General features: G+C 41.0%; 2 protein-coding genes across 2 annotated transcripts; one reads left to right on the top strand and one right to left on the bottom strand.

Moving 5' to 3' along the window:
* Window positions 1-7592: 7592 nt before the first annotated feature.
* LOC131472753 (hypoxanthine-guanine phosphoribosyltransferase-like) lies at window positions 7593-12423 on the top strand. Its single transcript, XM_058650193.1, has 9 exons — window positions 7593-7625; window positions 9173-9279; window positions 10889-11072; window positions 11388-11453; window positions 11631-11648; window positions 11728-11810; window positions 11936-11979; window positions 12125-12201; window positions 12376-12423. Exons 1-9 carry the CDS (start codon window positions 7599-7601, stop codon window positions 12421-12423), a joined length of 654 nt encoding a protein of 217 aa, XP_058506176.1. The 5' UTR covers window positions 7593-7598.
* Window positions 12424-16349: 3926 nt separating this feature from the next.
* Window positions 16350-18145, bottom strand: LOC131472782 (uncharacterized). The gene is made up of 2 exons (XM_058650234.1): window positions 18059-18145; window positions 16350-17724 (listed from the first exon to the last, which is right to left on the bottom strand). The coding sequence occupies exons 1-2, from the start codon at window positions 18105-18107 to the stop codon at window positions 16988-16990; spliced, it is 786 nt and encodes a 261-aa protein (XP_058506217.1). The 5' UTR covers window positions 18108-18145; the 3' UTR covers window positions 16350-16987.
* Between the last annotated feature and the right edge of the window lie 5294 nt (window positions 18146-23439).

Genomic DNA, 23439 nt, shown 5'->3' with positions numbered 1-23439 from the left:
GCATTTAAATCAGGCAACGAAGCTGAGTACAAAACTGCTAAGTACAGACTGAGACATGCCATCACAGCAGCAAAGAGGCAGTACAGAGAGAAGTTGGACAGCTTCTATTCCACTGCTGACTCTGGGCGGATGTGGAGGGGCTTGCAGCACATCACAGACTACAAGACCACCACCAGCACCATCAGTTCTACAGACAACCTGCCAGACGACCTCAACACCTTCTACACCCGCTTTGAGGCTACAATAAACAACACAGCGACACACACACATACCTGGACCACTGGACCCCCCTCACCACCACCAACAGTCTCTTCAGGTCAAGTACACAAAGTCCTGAAGAAAATCAACCCCCACAAGGCAGCAGGACCAGACAACATCCCTGGCCGTGCACTCAGAGCATGTGCTAACGAGCTGGCTGACGTCTTCACCTCCATATTCAACCTCTCCCTAAGCCAGAGCACCGTTCCCTCCTGCTTCAAAACCACAACCATCGTCCCCCTCCCTAAGAAGAGCCCACCCACCTGCCTGAATGACTACAGACCAGTAGCACTCACTCCAATCATAATGAAGTGGACCCCTTGCAGTACGCCTACCGACCCAACAGGTCCACCACCGACGCCATCACAGCTGTCCTCCACCATTCCCTGTCCCACCTGGAAAACAAAGAGTCCTACATCAGGATACTCTTTGTAGACTACAGCTCCGCCTTCAACACAGTCATCCCCTATAAACTCACCCACAAGATGTCCACACTTGGTATTCACCCCACCCTCTGCGACTGGCTCCTTGACTTCCTGACTGGCAGACCCCAGACTGTCAGGATTGGCAATAGAACATCAGCCAGCATCATCACAAACATTGGCACTCCACAAGGATGTGTCCTCAGCCCCATCCTCTACACCCTGTTCACACATGACTGTGTCGCCTCCCACAAAGACAACACCATCCTGAAGTTTGCTGACGACACTGCAGTGATAGGATGCATCACTGCGGCGGACGAAGCGGCCTACAGGACGGGGGTGGACAGTCTGGTTTCTTGGTGCGAGGACAACAACCTCACCCTAAACACAGACAAGACGAAGGAGATGATAGTGGACATGAGGAAGGAGAGGAGACCTCACCAACCACTGTTTATCCGGGATCTTGAAGAGGAGAGGGTGAGCAGCTTTAAGTACCTCGGGGTCCACATCACTGAGGACTTCACATGGACCACCAACACAACACAGCTGGTCAAGAAAGCACAGCAACGGCTGTATTTTCTGAGGAGGCTGAGGAAGTTTGGCATGTCGACAAAGATCCTCAGCAACTTCTACAGCTGTGTCGTGGAGAGCAGTCTGACCAACTGCATCAGCGCGTGGTACGGCAGCACTACGGCCATGGACCGCAAACGCCTGCAGAGAGTGGTAAAGACAGCCGTTAGGATCACCAGGTCCCCACTGCCCTCTCTGCACAGCATCTATCACCGCAGAGTCCACAGGAGAGCTGCCACCATCATAAAGGACAGCACCCACCCACAACATGGACTGTTTACACTCCTGCCCTCAGGACGGAGGTACAGGAGTGCCAAATGCAGGACCACACGTCTAAGGAACTCTTTTTACCCCACTGCCATCAGAATCCTTAACAGCTGAACAGGACTACAATAATCTTGTCACCTGGTTACACTGTCACTTAATCTGTTACCGTCACTTTAAACCTGACACATGTCACTTTAAATCTGTTAAATCTGTTTGCACAGCATCAAATTGCACAACCAGTGTTCACTTTATGTTCAGTTCTTCTTCTTGTATATATGCATACGTTTACACTTATTTCATGCATATATATATTTAGTTTTTTTTGGTAAAATTTATATTTATATTTTCCTTATGTATATTTGTACTATTTTACAAAAGCATTTCTTTTCTACTTTATGCTGGTGTTTTTGAGTGGACAGCAAAGTAAGAATTTCATTGTACAGGGAAACGTGTTTCTTTACTGTGCATATGACAATAAACACTTTGAATCTTTGAATCTGAATCTTAAAGGAATGTGGCTGGAGGGAGATCAACGGATGTGGCTAAGTGTAGCCGAATTTGATCTGATTAAGATAGGTGATTAGTTTAACTAGTCTAAAATAGTTAAAATATTGTGCTACTAGGACACCAAATAGGAAATTACTTAATTAGCTGATCCCAAAATTTAAGTTTTTAAATAAAGTTTCTTACATTAGACATAAAACTGAATGAAGTGGATTTTGTTGAAGCAAGCAGGCACGCATGTCAACATACTGTGACAGAAAATTGGCCGTGTCGCATTTTGGGACTCTATGGAGTCCCGAAGGGGAGAAATGTAGTATCTGATGAAGCATATGAACTAAGAAGAACACATTAACACAGCTAATGTTTAATACTTAAATGTATTGATGATTGACATTAATAAGTAAACATGAGACAAGAGGGTCTCTTGGACACATGACAAGTCAGACCATACGTTGTACAATAGGCATCCTGTAGAGGACAAGAAGCTTGAGGGTCTGTCTTGGATATATGGTCAGTTAGGAAATACAGATGTCTCTTGTTTGACTAAATGGTGATATTGTCCAATTTAAAGATCATGGGACAGCATGGTATACCTGGACCCGACTTGTTTTTCAAGTTGTTGCATTATGGAAACAGGAGAAAGGCGGGGGTCAAAACATGTGATGCCTGCAAATAGGAATGCTAGAGAATCTATATAAGGTTGGTTTTGCTTTTCTGAGGCAGAATTGTTCGGAGATTCGGCAAGAACATTCTCCCGAGCTGCTGCAGCGCTCGGTCTGATGCTTGACTTACCAAATAAAATCCCTTTTGTTCAGTACGAGTCTTGTGTCTGAGGGGTTCTTTCTACACCATCAACTCATCACCTATCATTCGTAAGAAGAAGGAAGCCTGACAAAAACGACAGTAACTCACCCTGGTGCATGATGGAATGGAACACAGCAGTCCTCACAGAAGCTGATGTATGACGTCACAGCCTCTGTGTACTCATCCAGACTGTTGGTAGCAGTCCTGAATACATCCCAGTCAGTAGAGTCCAAACACGCCTGTAGATCCTCCACAGCCTCACTGGTCCACTTCTTTGATGTCCTCACTACAGGTTTGCAGAGCTTCAGTTTCTGCCTGTAAGCAGGAATCAGGTGGACCATGACGTGGTCAGAGAGTCCCAGTGCAGCACGGGGGACGGCGTGATAAGCATCCCTGACTATGGTGTAACAGTGATCCAGAATGTTCTCCTCTCTGGTCGGGCATTTAATAAACTGTCTGTACTTGGGGAGTTTGCGAGTGAGGTTTCCTTTGTTAAAGTCACCTAGGACAATAACTAAAGAGTCCGGTTTGATCCGCTCCACACACAGTATCTGATCGGCGAGCATGCGCTGTGCGTCCTGCACGCTGGCGTGCGGTGGGATGTAAACACCGACCAGAATGAATGAAGCAAACTCACGGGGTGAATAAAAAGGCTTGCAGTTTATGATGAGAGATTCCAGGTCAGGAGAACAGTGCGGCTGGATCACTGTCACATTGTTGCACCAGCCACTGTTGATGTAAAAACAGATTCCTCCACCTTTGGTTTTCCCTAAAAGTTCCGTGTCTCTGTCCGCAGCGCAGAGTCCGGTATTAATCCACACAGCCAAGTCTCCGTGAAGCACAAAACAGCCGATGAGTAGAAGTCCCTGTTTTTCCCCAACAGCAGTTGTAATTCATCCAGTTTATTGGCCAGTGAACGCACATTAGAGAGAAATATTCTCGGTAGCGATGTGTGTAATCCGCGCTGGCGAAGACGCACAAGCGCACCGGCCCGTTTCCCTCTCCTCCGGCGTTTCACTGCGTGGACAAAGGTGAGCACACCTTTGACCTTAATGTCCAAAATTTCCAGTGTGGGGAGAAGAAAAGTAGGAAATAAGTCCGCTGGTGTTCTTACCCCGATGTTCATGAGCTCTTCTCTGGTGAAAGAGCTCCGGGTATAATCGCAAAAAACGGAGTTAAAACACAAAACAAGACAAAACAACGCGCACAAACACACCGAGGCAACCACCCGCGGCGCCATCTTGTGTCTGTTTTTGTGCGCATTCAGCAGGAATACAGCTGTTTTCTGATTTTTTTCATTTTTCTACTGTCCCATAACATAAACCTCACAAATAAAGTTAACATCTCATGAGATATAGTTATATACCTTCAGTGTTTGATTTTGCAATGATTTCACTGTTTGGATGTGTTTTTCTATTTGTGTATGTTTTTGTGCGCATTCAGCAGGGATACAGCTGTTTTCTGATTTTTTTTAATTTTTCTACTGTCCCATAACATAAACCTCCCAAATAAAGTTAACATCTTATAAGATATACTTCTGTACCCTCAGTGTTTGATTTTGCAATGATTTCACTGTTTGGATGTGTTTTTCTATTTGTGTTTGTTTTTGTGCGCATTCAGCTGGGATACATCTGTTTTCTGATTTTTTTGATTTTTTCTACTGTCCCATAACATAAACCTCACAAATAAAGTTAACTTCTCATGAGATATACTTCTGTACCCTCAGTGTTTGATTTTTCAATGATTTCACTGTTTGGATGTGTTTTTCTATTTGTGTCTGTTTTTGTGCGCATTCAGCAGGAATACAGCTGTTTTCTGATGTTTTTCCTTTTTCTACTGTCCCATAACATAAACCTAACAAATAAATTTAAAATCTTATAAGATATAGTTATATACCTTCAGTGATTGATTTTGCAATGATTTCACTGTTTGGATGTGTTTTTCTATTTGTGTCTGTTTTTGTGTGCATTCAGCTGGGATACGGCTGTTTTCTGATTTTTTTCATTTTTCTACTGTCCCATAACATAAACCTCACAAATAAAGTAAACATCTTATAAAATATACTTCTGTACCCTCAGTGTTTGATTTTGCAATGATTTCACTGTTTGGATGTGTTTTTCTATTTGTGTCTGTTTTTGTGCGCATTCAGCATGGACAGGGCTGTTTTCTGATTTTTTTCATTTTTCTACTGTCCCATAACATAAACCTCACAAATAAAGTTAACATCTCATGAGATATACTTCTGTACCCTCAGTGTTTGATTTTGCAATGATTTCACTGTTTGGATGTGTTTTTCTATTTGTGTCTGTTTTTGTGCGCATTCAGCCGGAATACAGCTGTTTTCTGATTTTTTTTCATTTTTCTACTGTCCCATAACATAAACCTCACAAATAAAGTTAACATCTCATGAGATATAGTTATATACCTTCAGTGTTTGATTTTGCAATGATTTCACTGTTTGGATTTTTCTACTGTCCCATAACATAAACCTCACAAATAAAGTTAACATCTCTTGAGATATAGTTATATACCCTCAGTGTTTGATTTTGCAATGATTTCACTGTTTGGATGTGTTTTTCTATTTGTGTATGTTTTTGTGCGCATTCAGCAGGGATACAGCTGTTTTCTGATTTTTTTCATTTTTCTACTGTCCCATAACATAAACCTCCCAAATAAAGTTAACATCTTATAAGATATACTTCTGTACCCTCAGTGTTTGATTTTGCAATGATTTCACTGTTTGGATGTGTTTTTCTATTTGTGTTTGTTTTTGTGCGCATTCAGCTGGGATACGGCTGTTTTCTGATTTTTTCGATTTTTTCTACTGTCCCATAACATAAACCTCACAAATAAAGTTTAAATCTTATAAGATATACTTCTGTACCCTCAGTTTTTGATTTTGCAATAATTTCACTGTTTGGATGTGTTTTCCTATAGGTGTCTGTTTTTGTGCGCATTCAGCAGGGATACGGCTGTTTTCTGATTTTTTTCTCCAAAAGAAGTCCTTTATAAGATAATATAAGAGCTTTCTTTCTTCTAATACTAAAGAACTGCATACTCACTTGGATGTAAAATCATTGCTATCATGGCTTGGTCAGGCACTGCTTAAAAAACCTTTGTGAAACAGGAAAAAAGGCTAATACAGAGTGAATCCAGTAGAACTTTTTTATTGCCTACCTGGTATGGGTGACAATAATTGAATAAACTCTTCTAAAACCTGAGAGTTTTGGGTTTCAAAGGCCAAAATAGTGCAATATCCATGTAATTACAATATGTATAATAGTAGTGCAACAAGAAGTAAAATTAAATTAAAATAAGAAATAATATTAAAATAATAATACATTATAAAATGTGTATTTTGTACAGCGCTTTTGAAACAGGTCTCAAATTGCTGCAGTATTTTTTTTCAGTAAAAGACAAGTGAAATGTTCTCAAATGTTTTATCAGGTTCGAGATATTGAAAATGACCGCTTTAGATCCACCTCTCGCACCTTTCAGACCGCAAATCTTGGATGTAACTGTTGTACTCGCTGGAGTTTCTATGTTGAAATATTTCCAAATCGCCGACATTTTCTCTTCCGTGGCACGCTGGTTTGTTTTTCCTCAACATGAAAAAGCTGCCCCGCCATTGGTAAAGAGCGGCTATTGGCCCGCTCCCATTGGCCCGAAGCGGGCCAATAGCGATAGCTGCCGCACTGAACACGTGTGATCACACAGCACTAAGTGTCGGGCGAGAGAAGACACATTCAAAGTTCCATACTAGCATCGGTAAATGGCATCGGCACGTTATTCGTTAGTACTTGCTGATACCAATACCAGCATTTTAGTGCCATATCGGATACTAGTATCGGTATCGGTACAACACTACAGGAAACATAATCATGATGCTACATGGCTCCTAAAGGGGAGTGGCATCGACATTAAATATTCATATTTAACATATTCATACTCATATTTAACGGCACTGGCATTGGCTACAGTAAACCAACGTGGCACACAGGAAATGACTCTAAAACCGCTCTGTCATCCAATGGTTTGTATGTTTTTTCAATAACGATTTTAAGAAGACATCTACAACAAACACAGAGGAATAAAAATGAAACGCATTCATGATTGTGCTTATAAAATCCAGTGATTTGATGAAAAAAATATCCATCAATCTATACAGAATATTGTATATTCACCCTACACTTCTTGAAGTGCTTAAGACTTGGCGAATTGGGAAATAAAAAAAACATTTCATTGTTTGTTTGTTTTTTTGACTAATATAAATATAAAACAAATACATTTGTGCAACCACTTAACATGGTCTTGTTGAAGGGAGGAAGAGTGTAACAAGAAGGGAGGATAGGAAATAGAAAATCTGAGGGAACTAATAATCAGTCACACCTGAGATACAAAATTTTGAATGTACCTGCTTTTAGGTGCACATCAATATGGAGTATTGACGTACTGCTCATTGTGTTTCTTTTTTTGCTTTTTCTAATAATAACTGAGAGATATAGTGGTGCTCTCCAAAGTTGTTATTCAAAGTTCAAAGTTATTTGATAGAGTCATAAAAATAAATTGTGATGTTACTGAAGTGTCATGGGATTACATCCTTTCATCTTTTTTAACTTGTGTTTGGGTAAGGAATTCCCTCTGATTTTGTGATTTCTCTCAATTTATTCAATGCAGAAATCTGCCTCAGAAGGAAATAATGCATCATTGTAAAAACCCCAAGAAGAACTAAAAAAGAAAAAACACTACAGATCAAAGCCAGGGAATGACATCATGGAAACATCCAGCCCGTGTATTGTGGTAAGAATTCCCTACACCCTCTGCACCTACCACTACTGCAACAAATTCAAACTCAACAAGACACAAAGAATAAATCTGTTGATGAACATTCATGTGGTGGACTGTCACCTTGGAGACAGAATTATGGTTATTAGTTACTAATAAAAATGACAGCAGTAGAGCTTCACAAGGGGAATTTGGTGACATTAGGCTATAAACCTTGATGTGTAAGATCTGGTAAATGCAGTAATTTTTTTTCTTTATCGTCTATATTGTGGCAGGTTTGGTCAACATTTGACTACATTCTACAGAGAGCCATACTAAGGAAGCAAAGGGCCACATATTGAATTACAGCAAAATCTTAAAATTTTATGTGGCCCATAGTTAAGTATGCAATGACCATATAGATATCATGTTCTATTAAATTTTAGTCTCTTGTTAAGATGCAACACGCATTTATTAAATGCAAATGTAAATTGTAAGAAAAAAATGGGTGCTACACAAGAACCATCTTTTACAAAAGAGCACCATTTGACTTAAAAAAGAAAGCAGGATTTGCAGTAACATAGTGAAGGGCTCTATCTTAAGGCATGTTTCACCGCCTCTACTCACCTCGCCTCACCACAGCACGGTTTAAGTAGCGTTCCCACTAGCATAGTACCTGATTCCAGGTACTAATTTTAGTACCTGCTCTGGTGAGGTTCCAATCGTGCTGAATAGGTAATATGTGATGTTTGGTCAGACTGCCAGCTACTGATTGGTCAGAGTGCCGTCACAGGAAGAGATGTCCGACACAGAAATCAAGCTGAACAGTGCCGAACTGTAGATCAGTTAAAACTACTTAACAAAACCCTTAAAATGTGGGTTAATCTCCAAAAAGTAGCAGGAGTCTGGTGTATTTAGGCACAGCACTGCAGACCCTGCCACTGTGTTTCGGTCCAGTGACCGTGTCAGACGGAGTCTGTGCTCCGGTCATGGAGGAAGTACTGAACAAATATTTTTAATTAACTGATTCTAGTGATTTGATTCAGTTACACTGAAAACAACTGCTGTACAAATCACTAGTCACTCACTCATGTATATGTGTCGCGTGTAAAAGTCACCGCAGTTTCACGCAGCTGTGCAGTGATCACCCGTTGACTAGGTTTGACTGGAGTTGACTGGAGTTTGCATGTTCTCTCCGTGTGTGTGGGTTCTCTGGGTATTCTGGTTTCCCCCCACAGTCCAAAAACATGCAGATTAGGTTGTTTGTCTCTGTATCCTAAATTGGACTATAGCGACCTGTCCAGTGTATACCCTGCCTTTCACTCTATGTCAGCAGGGATTGGCTACAGCCCCCATGACACTCATGTGTAGAATAAATTGGTAGAAAATTAATAAAATAATTTATGAATAAATGAATCTTTCTCCTGTATCCTTTTAGTGAATCAGACTGAGGTATTTTTGAAGTTCCCTTGTAGACTACCCCTGTCCCCATCCACTGACAACTTTGTGCCCTGTTTTATCTGAATGCTCTGTAAATTATGTTATGCAATACTCCTGATGGTTTATGTCACATTTTATTTCAGATCAGTGATGAGGAGCAGGGGTATGACCTGGACCTATTCTGCATACCAAAGCACTATGCTGATGACCTGGAGAGAGTCTACATCCCGCATGGACTTATCCTGGACAGGTGGGTTGTAGCATTTTTCGTGGCTTGTTGCATAGGTGTGACCATGGGATTAGATGGTAAGGTCAACTAAATTGCTTATTGGAATGACGGGATAAGAAATGCCAACCCTACAGGCTGCAAACATGTTCATTAACTCAAAGCTTTGGGCTCAGTACCATTGCACCTGCACCCCTCCAATTTGTGTGTTCATGTGTAGGCATAGGGTCTCATGGTTCTTGTTGCGGTAGAGGGGTAAGGTAAAGTGTAAGGCCTAACTGGTCCTTCAAATGGAGATTTTTTTAGGGGTACACTTCACACAGTTATATTGAGATTTTTACCAAGTTTAACTAAATCCGAAGGAATCAATGTTGTAAAGCAAACAATTTTTGCAATATATTGTACATTCCATTCTCGTAAGTATTCCCAGGTGACAAGTAAATACCTGCTTATAGGGCTCTGGATGTCATGTGACTAAAATGAAAAATCCCATTGCCAATTTCAAGCCTTATGTGTTCACTGCACACATTAAACCCACAGAGATTGAGCAATATATATCACAGAAGTTGACAAACAGACTAAATATGACTGGCTCTTATAACGTCCTGAGTGCTTTTCTGTGTATGATATCAGCCGTAGAGGACAGTATTCTAGGCCTGCATTATTCTGACATCTTCATCTTTCGGATTAACTTTCTCTCATCCTACTTCAGAGAATGCTTAGACAAAAATTGAGTGGCATTAATGGAAAGGTTTCCAAAACTTAGAGAATAGGTAGAATAGGATGACACAGGACATTTTTACCAATAAGAGAAGCTGCCTCTGGTGTTTGTTGGGTTCAAAAAGTCTTAGGTGGTCCAAACAACAATTTACTGCAAATGTGGTCAGGCTAAAGTTAAGCTGCTGGAGGCAGCAACACGAGCAATTTACTTCACCATCTTAGCAGAAAACACGTCTTGGATTACCAAGAAAGTATGCAGTTACATTCACACACACACTAACACACCCCTACTTCTCTCCTGCCCAATCACTCACTCATGCTCATGCATGAAGAAAATTTGTTGCATACCATAAAACCACTACCAATTAGCTACTTTCCTCTTCAAATATGACATTCATGTTCTTTTGAGCTATATTAGAAACAGCAACTAACTAACTTTACATACCGGTAAAAGACTTATTCTAAAGGTCTTTGCACACCAGACACCATGCAAATAAACAAAACGACCAGAGCAGGCTTCACACACACACACACATGCACACTTACAGCTGGAGACAGCAGCTCAGAGCGAACATCAGTGAAAACTATTTTGAAGCTTACACGCACCGTCCCACTGAAACTCCAGTACCACCCCCCTCCACACGTCAAATAGTTTTTACAGTTTTTTCTTGTTTTTTAAAAACTGGGTTTTGGGGAACAAACACAATCAATCAGTCCGATGCCACATTAACTGTTTGGACTGTCCGTCATCAACACTCATTCTGATTGGTAAGCTGTGGATTTGTCGGAAATTGACCATGATCCAAAAAAATAACAGTCGCAATTTCGCACGGCAAAATTACACAGCAGATGTCACATGTTCAAAAAATATTTATTATATTATTTTATGTGTTCCCTCTCCTACATGACCCAGGACAGAGAGACTAGCCAGAGAAATCATGAAGGAAATGGTGGGACAGCAAATTGTGGCCCTCTGTGTGCTCAAAGGAGGCTTCAAGTTCTTTGCAGACCTGCTGGACTACATCAAGGTCCTGAACAGAAACAGTGACCAATCCATCCCAATGACAGTGGACTTCATTCGCATCAAAAGCTACAGCGTAAACAAACCTTCATACATTTTTATTGTATTGATCAAGATATTTTCTGTTAATTCTCATAATTTTTTAAAACAATTCTAACAACTCTATTCCCTTTTTCAAAAATATTTACAGATTTGTATACTTCTGCACTTAAAGATTCTAAAGGGGGGGTTATGCTTTTCCACTGATCAACATGTTACGCTGACAAGACATTCAGCAATAGGCCATCATAAAGTACAAAGTATATAAAGTACAATATTCAAATGATGACTTGTGTTGAATTGTTCCTTGATGCCTTTATGTGCAACTTATTTTCCCAACATGTCTCTACAGAATGGCCAGTCAATAAGTGAAATCAAAGTCATTGGTGGAGATGACCTTTCTACTCTGACAAACAAGGTAAGTCCTTGTTCACACCATGATAAATATTATTAATGATTACAATAGCTCAAAGCATTTAACATGATCAAATGAGATCCATCATCATTTTGAAAACAAGTTTATCGAGGATTATAAATAATGCTGAAGTTCAACTGTCTTTCTAAAAGAATGTTTTTCTCTTTTGTTTTCACACAGAACGTCTTGGTTGTGGAGGTATGTAGTACTATATTGACGTAGGAAAATCTCAATTCCAGCATCACTAAAATGCTTTTTTTCTTATGCTGTTTTTAAGGACATTATCGAAACAGGGAGGTCAATAAAGACATTATTGCAACTTGTGAAACAGTACAATCCCAACATGATTAAAGTAGCAAGGTAACGTCATTTTATGCCTGCTTTTCAAATAAACACGACTATGTCCTGTTCAAAAATATGGATCTTGTAATAGATATTCTTGTAGCTAAGCTAAGACTGATAATCAACCTGGTTTCTGTCCTCAGTTTGTTGGTGAAAAGAACAAGAAGTGATGGCTACAGACCAGACTGTGAGTGGAAGACTGTGTTTGTTTGTAAAAAAGGTTTGCCACAATGTGCTCTTTGTTAAAACTTTGCGTTTTCTGTTATTTCAGGATTATAAATTCACCACTGTGAATATAACAACAGTGATTTATTAACCCATTTTCTTTGTAGTTATAGGATTTGAGATCCCTGACAAGTATGTGGTGGGATATGCACTAGACTACAATGAGTACTTTAGAGATCTAAATGTAAGTAATTAAGATGGATAAACAAACATAATAAGAAGAGTAGCCTATAATGATGCTTATCGTTTGACTTTGTACAATTTTTGTATTACCAATGACCAGGTTAAAGCACTATAAACAAAAATGATCTAAATCAACAATATGTTGCAATACTAAATAATTCCTTTTCTCTTTCAGCATATCTGCATTATTAGTGAAACAGCAAAGGAGAAGTACAAGGCATGAAGAGGACAAAAACAATATAACTTGAATGGATGAATGTCACAACCGAACAAGGACTTGAACCCAATAGCACGACTCAGAGACAACTTCCAAAAATATTCCAATTTATTGGACAAAGTAACAAATAAAAATCACTCTCAAAAGGAGGAAAAGTATCAACAGAAAATCACTCTATCGAGGAATCACTAGATAAGCAAAAGGCAAAAGTAACAAATTATAATCACTCACTGGGAGGAGACAAAAGGTCTGGGCAAGGTGCCAAATCAAAATCACTCTTCACGAGGAAAAAACTCTGATGGCTCAAAAAGGGACAAAGCAAAGTAGCAACTAAGAAAAGCAAAAACCTTACAAACAATTGACGTGGCATGGATTGGCGTGGGTTCTCTGGCATGACAGACAAGACGAACTGGCACAGGGCAAAGGGAAGCACAGGCTATATGTGAACTCAAAGTAATGGGGAACAGGTGGAAACAATCAGGGCGGGGAAGATAATCAGACTGGGGGGAAAACTACAGGGGAAGGGCAAGTTAGCTAAAACAAGAGGAAAGAGAGATGTCAAAATAAAACAGGAAGTCACAAGACAAAAAATAGAAGGCAAAACTAAACATAACTTAACACAACTTTCTAGATATGACAATGAATATTTTATTTATATTTTATGACATTTGTTTCATACCAATATTCAGCAGTCAGGGTCAATGAGGATGCACCTTTAATGATCCAGAGCTGTGATTCCCAAACTGGTGTGCCCGTGGTGGTTTTTTCCCCCCACTTTGTGTCACCCATGCTTTAATTGGGACATTTTATAGCATTCTGGAAACAAAAGGACTCAGAGAAAGAAAATGGAGCTCAGTGTCAATGTTTCAGTGTTCATTTGTGTGTTATTTACTTCAGTCCCTCTACTTCAGATGAAATTTAAAATGTGTGATGTCCCAAACCGAGAGACAAGTGTGCAGGAATAGGGGTACAAATAACATTTCTCTGTTACTATGACATTTTCTTGTGATTTGATGTAGTTAAACATAGATGTCAATGCTATAACACTGCCTCCTCCATGTTTGACTGATGATGTGGTATGCTTTGGAACATGAGCTGTTCCTTTCCTTCTCCACACTTTTCTCTTCCCATCATTCTGGTTATTCTTTGAGTTCATCCTGTTCATAAGTGTTATCAGTGGTTTGCACCTTGTTGTAAACCCTCTGATTGTAGACTTGTCACGCCTACCTTCTCAAGTGTGGTCTTGACGTCAGTGGATGTTGTGATGGGGTTTCTTTTCACCATCAGACAAATTATGCAATCATCGGCTTGACTTGTCTCCTGTGGTCTTCCAGGTGTTTTGGCTATATGCTCCTTGCTGCACAGCTGCTCTCCGCTTTGCCTGCTTTACTTTCTATTTTTTCACTGCTTTCTTTTCCCTTTTATGGAATCATGGTCCTGGATACCAATATATCATCTGGAACTTGTGGATTAAGTTGACCAAAGCCATTGTTCAAAAGTTTTTTATGGCTTTTTCATGACCGCATGAGTGCGACCCACCATCAGCTCAAGCCTACACTACAGTAAGTGGATATAGGATAAGTAGCAACAAGATGCCACCCTTCTCCACTGACAATTTCCAGACAATGTACAACCATTTTGGAAACCAAAATCCATAGGTTAGAAGTAAATGTGGAGATTAATGGACTGTGTGGAAATGACCCCACTTTTCCTTTCACACAAACGAGAAAACACGAAGGTTCTCCAAAGGATATGGTTCCTGATGGTTCCTCGGGATAAGAATCCCTGGTATTGTTGTAGCAAACCCGACTGTTAGAAAGATCATTTTGCATACAGGGATTAATGATGAAGCAGCAGTCTGAAACGCTCAAAGATTCAAGATTCAAGACTCAAGATTTTACTGATCTGTTGAATACAGTCGGCTCCCTGGATGTTAGATCTTGAAAATGCGAGAGTGCAGGCGAGGGAGGAAGAGTGATATTATGTCAACGCAGAGGGAAGTGTGCTGTTCGTTGCTGCACAGTGGAGCACAGTGTTTTACACAAACTTCCAGCCTCAGAGGATTTGCGTGTCTAGTGGATACATTTTATATATGAAGCTAATGTGCCAGATAAAGTCAGCAAATGTGTGTTCACACCACTGCGCATCAGACTGTGGCCAGCGTTTCACCGATGTACAAACACACACATTTCTAAGAAAAGGTCAAATAGAGCTCATAACTGACCATTCTGACACATCCTAATTAAAAATATTTGTTCATTACGTCCTCCATGACCGGAGCACAGACTCTGGACTGAAATACAGTGGCAGTGAGATGCTTAAATATTGAGATTTTAAACATTTCCCTGGTAATTGTCGGAGATTAACCCAAGTTTTTAGGATTGTTAAGTCTTTTTTAACTGATTTACAGTTTGGCACTGTTCAGCTTGATCCTTGTGTCGGAAGTTTTCGGAGCACAGACTCAGTCTGATACAGTCACATACAGCGGCAGTTTATGCAGCTCGTCGCTTGCCGGTGGCGAGGCACAAAACCGAGCGTTCGGAAAGGGGTGGTTTTGGCAGGGTTATTGAACTGCTATGGTGCTTCATCCTTACGGTATTTTTACCAAAGCATGTCACAGACATGTTCATTAGAACACCAGGGAACTATTTTAACTTGGAGAAATAGGGTATAATATGTCCCCTTTAAGCAAGATGGACTGTTCCTAAACAGATCAGGAGTCAAACTGTTTATGTCTAACGTGTTTTTCGCCAATCTGCTGCCTCCACCAAGGACAAGAGGCAAGATGAGCCAAAACAGACAGAAGATAAACGTCATCATGAAGGACACCGAGCACAGCTCCCAGCTGAAGTGAGCTCCAATCATGAAAGACGTCAGGGCGAACAGGAAGAGGATTCTCTACCCTCAACACCAGTGCCTGTGTGGGATACCCCCCCACACCCCGCCCAGTTCACCATCCACTGTGAGCATGTTGTCGCCTTGTCCCCCCTCCTGGAGTTCTGACCAAATGAACAAGCTGGTCATCGCTGGGACACAACTTACCCCCCACTCTACTGCAATTTTATCTCCACTCATGCCCCTGCAATACCCTCAACCTTCAGTAAAGTTAAGACGTGCACCACCCCCACCCCTCCCACACAGGCAGACTCGTCCTCCCTAAGCTGAAAAGGGCTTAGAACACTTAGATTTTTCTATCTCTGACTGCTGATATGTTCTGGGTCCAGGCTCTAAAGATGTCACTCCTGACTACTCCCAGCAAAACTCGGGGCCCAGTGTACTGGAAGCTTCAGTCGAGAGCCTCTTGTTGTGCAATGTTTCTAATCATTTACAGGCCCCCACTATATAATGCACTATTTTTTGATGACTTTTCCAAACTACTGTCTATTATCTGCATAGAGTTTGACTGTGTGGTTCTAGTAGGTGATTTTAACATTCATGTTGATAATTTGAATGATGGATGTGCAAAATAACTCTTAAATATTCTGGATATCTTTGGACTTTCATAGCATGTAACAGATCCAACACATAACGGCCATACATTGGATCTAATTATTTCCAAGGGTCTAAACATTTCTGATGTTTTGGTGACTGATCTTTCTGATCATTACTGTGTTCATGGATGCAATTGCTCCGATTAAGACCAAAGCTATCTTTGGAAGAAAAAAGTCACCATGGAGGAACACCACTCAGGTAAATGTTCAAAAAAGAGTGTAGACACGCTGAACACAAATGGCGACAAACCAAACTCCAGGTACATTATGACACAGATTACACTGGGGAACAATTCGAAAAAAGAATTCTGTTGAGTTAGATCTTTATGCTGTGTTTGAGGGCTGAGCCTCAAGAAGAAGGATTGCTGGTTGAGGCGGTGGATAATGGACTATGATTCCGATTAGAGAATCAAGGCACTTGGACAGAGAGATTTTCTTTGTCTTCTTTTATTGAAGATTGTTGAACAGCAACATGTAGTGTGTATTTAGTTTGTGTATATACATGTGTGTACATGTGTGTGGTCTGAAATCAGAGAAAAACAATAACATGTCACAAAATGCTCAGAATATTATTCTGTACTTACATCAATAAACGATTCTTAACAGCTGCAAATTGCTGCTTAAGAATAGCATAACAACAGAAATGTATTATCGGTGAATAATTGAACATGTAAACGTCTTTTACTAAAGCATGGTCACAAACACAATAAACTCAGTTGCAATATCGATGCAAGCAAGAGCAAAACTGCTACTGAGACACAAGCGATTTATCTACTCAAGCTCAACAAATATGTTCCATGCAACACAAACAGGAATAATAATCAAATATCCACAACTAGTAAGCAGAACAAACTTACATTTCCTCAAGAACGCACACATAATGTTAGAAACACACAGAAAGTCCATGCAGCTTCACGCAGTCTGGTCTGCTGCTTGTCTGTGTGACTGGGCATGTCCTGACGTGTTCAGACCGTGCTACTGCCTTTGACCAGTAGATGGTGCTTTACCTTTAGGGCTTTCTCACACAGCCGCCCCCAAAAGTCTGTCTTGAGGACATTTGAACTCCCAGAGAAAGTCCATCAGTTGGCGTTATCCTCAGAGTCACTGATCTCGGGTAGCTGGATGAGTCGGGCGACAGGCCGGACGTAGGTCTTGTCCTTAACCTTGACAGTGGCTGTTCTGATGTTTCCATCTGGTCCAGGGTAGATCCTGACCACTTTTCCCACTGGCCAGAGAGCTCGTGGGAGTTGTGGATCAATTATCAGAACGACCTGGTCCACAGCAAGTTGGCCTCCATCTGTCTGCCATTTAGCTCTTCCTTGTAGGCTTGGTAGGTACCGTCGGATGAAGGTTGACCAGAAGTTGTCTGCTAGCACCTGACTATGCCTCCATCGTCGTGTCCCCAAAATACTGCTGGAGTCATACAAGGCCTGTGGCAGTGAGGAATCACGACGTCCCATAAGTAAAACATGCGGCGTAATTGGGTCAGGGTCAGCGGCATCAGCTGAGACATATCCGAGTGGTTTAGCGTTTAAAATCCCCTCGACTTCAACAAGAACGGTGTGCAGGACCGGCTCTGGCACTGACTGATCCCGGAGGATGACCCTAAGCGCTGTTTTCACTGATCCAAACTCCCGCTCCCAGGCCCCGACGAAATGTGGAGCACTTGGGGGGTTGAACTGGAAGGAGATCTTCTGTTTCGCTAGCTGATCTTGCAGCTCAGGTGCCATAGCATCAAAGGCCTCCCGTAACTCCCGTTCTCCTCCAACAAAGTTGGTACCATTATCACACAGGAGTACATGTACATGTGTGTGGTCTGAAATCAGAGAAAAACAATAACATGTCACAAAATGCTCAGAATATTATTCTGTACTTACATCAATAAACGATTCTTAACAGCTGCAAATTGCTGCTTAAGAATAGCATAACAACAGAAATGTATTATCGGTGAATAATTGAACATGTAAACGTCTTTTACTAAAGCATGGTCACAAACACAATAAACTCAGTTGCAATATCGATGCAAGCAAGAGCAAAACTGCTACTGAGACACAAGCGATTTATCTACTCAAGCTCAACAAATATGTTCCATGCAACACAAACAGGAATAATAATCAAATATCCACAACTAGTAAGCAGAACAAACTTACATTTCCTCAAGAACGCACACATAATGTTAGAAACACACAGAAAGTCCATGCAGCTTCACGTAGTCTGGTCTGCTGCTTGTCTGTGTGACTGGGCATGTCCTGACGTGTTCAGACCGTGCTACTGCCTTTGACCAGTAGATGGTGCTTTACCTTTAGGGCTTTCTCACATGCTGATTAAAACTAAAATTGGCATACTGATTCCAAAATTGCAGGCAGTTTTTTTCTAGTACGTCAAGTTTCTTCTCCACAGCTTACCCTCCAGATATCAATATCTGCAAACAGAAAGCTAGCATAGTAGGAATTAAGAGGACTTGTGCTTTTCTCTTAACCTTGTAACCATGGGCATACCGTTGTAAGTTCTATTTCATTTTATGCTGTTTTTTTAGTTTTCAAAGCTTGTAACTTCTTAATAATCTAATAACTATAAGTAATCTTAGTGATCCTATAGTTCAGATCTAGAAAAATTTCAACTCGTAGACCGCACATCTCTGACAGAAACGGTTCAGAATCTAAAATCCACGACCTGTGCTGCCAACAAGCTTGCTGAAAGATGTTTTTAATTGTGATGCTCCAGATGTATTAAAGATAGTAATTATATCAGGACAATTTCCCAAGGCTCTGAAAACTGCAGTGATCAAACCTCTTCTGAAAAAGCCTTATCTGGATGCTTCATTAATAAGTAACTACAGACCAATATCAAACCTTGCGTTTTTTGGCGAAGATTATTGAGAGAGTTGTTTATCAATAAATTCACTCAACCGAAAACAATCTCTTCAATGCTTTCCAGTCAGGTTTTCGACGACATCACAGCACTGAAACTGCACTTATTAAGGTGTTAATAAATGACATACGTTTTAATACTGATGCATCAAAAATTTCAGTGTTGGTACTACTGGATCTCAGTGCTGCATTCGACACAGTTGATCACAACATGTTGCTCGAAACAACGAAAGAAGGCGAAACAAACTTGGGCGCATTAACGACACACTGGCAAAAGGCAAAGGAACTGGGAATACTATATAGGAGAGAGGGAATCGAGGGCAGGTGCGAGTGATTAATTAAGGATCACCAGATGAAGCGCATGAGGGAATTAGGGGAGATGTGTCAAAACAACTTAGGAAACTACGAGACAGGAAGACATGACACTTACCAAAATAAAAGGGGAAGTGAAAATCAAACCCACACCAAAAGTGACATGAACTTAATGTGACTTTAAACCTAAACGAACACGATAACTACACTAATCAGAACAAAACACTAACAAAGCTGACGCTTCGTGACAGAAAGCCCTGTTCTCAAAGCTTTGCCTGCAGGTGCAGGGAACCGAGAGGAGACCAAGGTCAGCAGACTGCAGGTTCCAGGAGGAACGGTTCACATGGAGGAGGTCGGACAGATAATGTGGAGCAAGTGACTGGAGAGACTTGTAGCAAAGGAGGAGAAGCTTAAATAGGCTATAGCATGGTCCTATCTCACTTATATGTGAGATATAGAGGTGTACTTACAAACATGAAGTAGTTTTTATGGTCAAAAACCTCCTAGTCGCTGCAAACAAGCCCTACTCTCTGTCTCTCTGGAAGGTGCACTTGTGGGAACTGCATATCGATGCCCACAGAAAAGAAATTATGAAATTACACCAGTCCACCATAATATAGCTCAATTTTCTCAAATCCTGGCTGTAACTATGATCGTTTTTACTGTAATAATCCACCACTCTGTTTGAGTGATCCTCTTGATTACAATCACTTAATGCTATTACTGTAACAGTATTGCTCTGCCCCCTCTTAGGTTATTAGAATAATGAATGAGCTTCCAGACACACCTAATTACATGATCCACCATCCAGGACTAACTGTTTGAACCCAAACACACTGCAGAATACAAACAACATCTACCGGGCAGACTATGGGCCATTGCGGGGCAGACCAATACATGAGTATGTTTTTAATCACATGTGCATATCATCATGTTTTAACATACAAATAAAAGGCATGTTTAAATAATAACACACATAATTCATAAAATAATGACATTGAGTCTTTGAAATGTTTAATAAGAACTATTTACAAAAAGTGTACAGAACAGCATTTAATTATTTATTTTTTTAAATGTTATCCTTCCTATCCTTTTCAGTCGTTACAGGCATTTAGCATACCACAGCTTTGTCAGCTGGTGCTGGGGCTACTTGGGCAGTGTATGAGTCGTCATCCTGTAATGTAAGTAAGTAAGTAAATTTAATTTATAAAGCACATTTACACACAGCATAAGCTGACCAAAGTGCTGTACAGTGAAATACTAAAAAAGACACAAAATAATACAAAGTAATACAAAAAACATTTGACCAATAGTCATCATTAAATAAGATCAAACATGAATAGTGAAACAAGTAACATTCAAGACAGGGCACACAACACAGAAAATATAGAGAAAAGCAATACAGGATTAGGGAACAAGAAAGGCCAAGGAGTACAGGTGGGTTTTTAGCCTGGATTTGAAGGCAGAAATGGAGGGGGCAGATCTAATATCCAGGGGGAACTGGTTCCACAGACGTGGAGCAGCAACAGCAAAGGCTCTGTCACCCCGCTGTTTGAGCCGTGTGTGCGGCACATGTAGGAGCCCTTTGTTAGTGGATCGAAGGGACCTTTGGGTAGAGTGAAGCTGGACAAGGTTTGTGATGTGTGCTGGAGCCAGCCCATTAAGTGCCTTAAAAACAAATAGTAAAACTTTAAACTGGACCCTAAAATGAACTGGGAGCCAGTGTAAGGAGGCTAGTATGGGCATGATGTGCTCACGCCTCCTGGTGCCAGTTGGAAGGCGTGCAGCTGAATTTTGGACCAACTGCAGAGTGAGGATTGGGGGAGGCCAAGGTAAAGGGAGTTGCAGTAATCCAGCCGTGCTGTAATAAAGGCGTGGATAACTTTCTCAAGGTCATTATAAGATAGGAAGGATTTGAGTAATGTGTTGTGTGCCGGATAAGCCAGGAGTTTCCTGATCTGGCTGGACAATACGTTGGCTTCCATCCGTCCCTTGACTTGAAGCGGGTCACATGTGAGGAGATCAATTTCTCCTTTGAGTATCCGTCATACTGGGCTGACTGGGATGGTGATCTTCGTCACGTTCTTGGCAAAAGACTCGGGTCCTCCATCACCTCCTCGAACACCAGCCTCATCAGATCATCCACATAGCCTTTGAAATATAACAGAGAACCATGACATTACATTCAGACGGTATTTTTTTAGTTTAGTTTTTTTTTTTTTGTTTAAAATTCAAATTTTAATTTGTTATTTAAAAAAACACCAGCTGTAATTACTTTTTCATTATTAGTGACTTACTGTATGTGGGGTCTGTTTTGACTGGCTTTGCAGTGGCCATGGTCAATGAGACAGTATTGCTTTGTAAATTTAGTTACACATGTTATGATGCCCAATAAGTTACTTTGTCAAATACTGTTACAGAGTTGATTATAAGTTACATTACCTGCATAACATTCCAATACCAAACAAACCAATTTTACTAAAGGTTCTTCCCTACTCTAAGATAACACAAGTCTTTATCTTTCCCTGCATGTCTTGGGTGTCTCAAGATATGCAGGCAAATAGACACACACTTCCCACACCGCTACCACAATTAGCTCTTAGCCTGAATAACGCTGTTTTTACCGGTGTGAGAGAGAGAGACATACACGCAAATGAAATACGTGCAAACACGGTCCCATCCAACTCGTTTAGCGATTAGCCTGTAGCTTGGATAACGTTATGGTTACCGAGATGATAAACACACATACATGCAAATGAAACACAAGTGAACGCGTGTAGCTTAGCCTGTAGCCGGCTATCGCTAATGCTAAACGACAGAACAGGCACAAAAAGACAGTTTTACGGTTTGTAAATGATACTTACTTCTGCTTCAGGTAATCCAGCACGTATTGGTGACTGCTGCTTCCTTTTGGTGAAGTTTGGTGCTATGTCCTGCTTTATATTGCCCGAAGGTTGACGCATACATGGAGGTATTTGGGAAAGTAGCAGGGATATTCCCATCAAATATGAAAGATATCCACTGAGATTGTCTTTGGCCCATTTATCACAACCCAGAACAGAGCAAACACTCGCTGAACCTTTTTTCGACATATTCTCAACCGATATGCTCAGCAGCTACAATGAGAGTAGTTCTTTTTCTACGGTTCTTCTTCTTATGGGATCTGGGTAGTGGAAAATTGCGCCAGTGTGCGAGGCGTGCCGTCACCTGCTCCGACTATTGTGTGTGTTTCTTTTGCTCATAACACTTGTTACATATACCGTCAACACTCTGCTGGTGTATGATTGCCAAACGTTGTTAGATCTGAGAGTATTCGCCAAAAATCTGGTCAGCTTCTGGTCAGCTTTGATAGTTATGGACAAAAAACTCTTTCCGTCATACCTCTGCCGCACTCCAGCGCCACTTCCTCGGCGAAAACGTCACCGCCGCCAGGGTAAACGTAGTGGCTTTCTGGTGAGGCTGAGGGCTGGGTTGGTTCGTTCTGGTCAGATATCCTCTAGGCGCCGTACTAGTGGCGCCGTGCTAGCGGCAGCTTGACACAGCAGCTCCCTTTGTGTATTAGCGCTTTCTTTAATTTAAGTACTTTTTTCTAACTTTTTATTTTTCGCATCTGGAGTGACACTTTCCGGAACAGTGGCGCCATGTACTCCGCTACTTTTGTGCGGTTTCTGTGGCTCTTTTGTTACTTTTTTTTACTTTTTGGTGGCGAGACGGACGGAGCGCAGCGGGGGCATTGTTCACACACGCGACCAGCTGATAGCGCTGAGGGAGCCGGCACTCCTGATCACAACACGGCCCGAACTTCCGAAGGAACTGAAGCGGAAGCGTCTGCATCACAGATTACATTAGGTTCTGTGAACACCCGGTTCTCCCTGCCCGGACTGTCCATTGCTTTCCCAACAACAAACCTTGGGTTACCAGAGATCTGAAGACTCTCCTCAACAAAAAGAAAGAGGCCTTCAGACATGGGGACCAGGAGGAGCTGAGGAAGGTACAGCGTGACCTTAAGGTGAAGCTGAGGCAGAGCAAAGACACCTAGAATAGAATAGCCTTTATTGGCGTTATTTTGTGGACAACGGAATTTGGGTGCCACTCCCTTGGTGCAAAATACAAATATATAAATAACAATTTTAAAAGAGAAAATAGAAATATTAACAATAAAATAAGAATAAGAAATGTTGTTTACATTTTTTTCAGAAACTATGACTATGTATAAATTAACATAAGATAACAAATATAGCAGCAAGACCGGTGTAAAAACAGAAAAAAGAAGGCACTTTAAAAGAGAGAAGTGATTGTCCTGTATTTGTGTAAACAAAGTGACTGAAGCATCAGATTATTGCCCTTTC

This window comes from Solea solea, chromosome 14 (assembly GCF_958295425.1).
Source record: "Solea solea chromosome 14, fSolSol10.1, whole genome shotgun sequence".
NCBI classification, from domain to species: domain Eukaryota; kingdom Metazoa; phylum Chordata; class Actinopteri; order Pleuronectiformes; family Soleidae; genus Solea; species Solea solea.
This window is presented reverse-complemented; position numbering and strand designations above follow the sequence as displayed.

What these genes read in the sequence shown, in the direction of transcription:
- LOC131472753 (XM_058650193.1), top strand. Translation starts at nt 7,599, where the DNA reads ATGGAAACATCCAGCCCGTGTATTGTG. An exon ending in AACATGATTAAAGTAGCAAG is followed by an intron (nt 11,811 to 11,935) that starts GTAACGTCATTT and finishes TTCTGTCCTCAG; the next exon opens with TTTGTTGGTGAAAAGAACAA. An exon ending in TGATGGCTACAGACCAGACT is followed by an intron (nt 11,980 to 12,124) that starts GTGAGTGGAAGA and finishes TTTTCTTTGTAG; the next exon opens with TTATAGGATTTGAGATCCCT.
- LOC131472782 (XM_058650234.1), bottom strand. Translation starts at nt 18,107, where the DNA reads ATGGACTTTCTGTGTGTTTCTAACATTATGTGTGCGTTCTTGAGGAAA. An exon ending in GTGTGCGTTCTTGAGGAAAT is followed by an intron (nt 17,725 to 18,058) that starts GTAAGTTTGTTC and finishes CTCTGATTTCAG; the next exon opens with ACCACACACATGTACATGTA.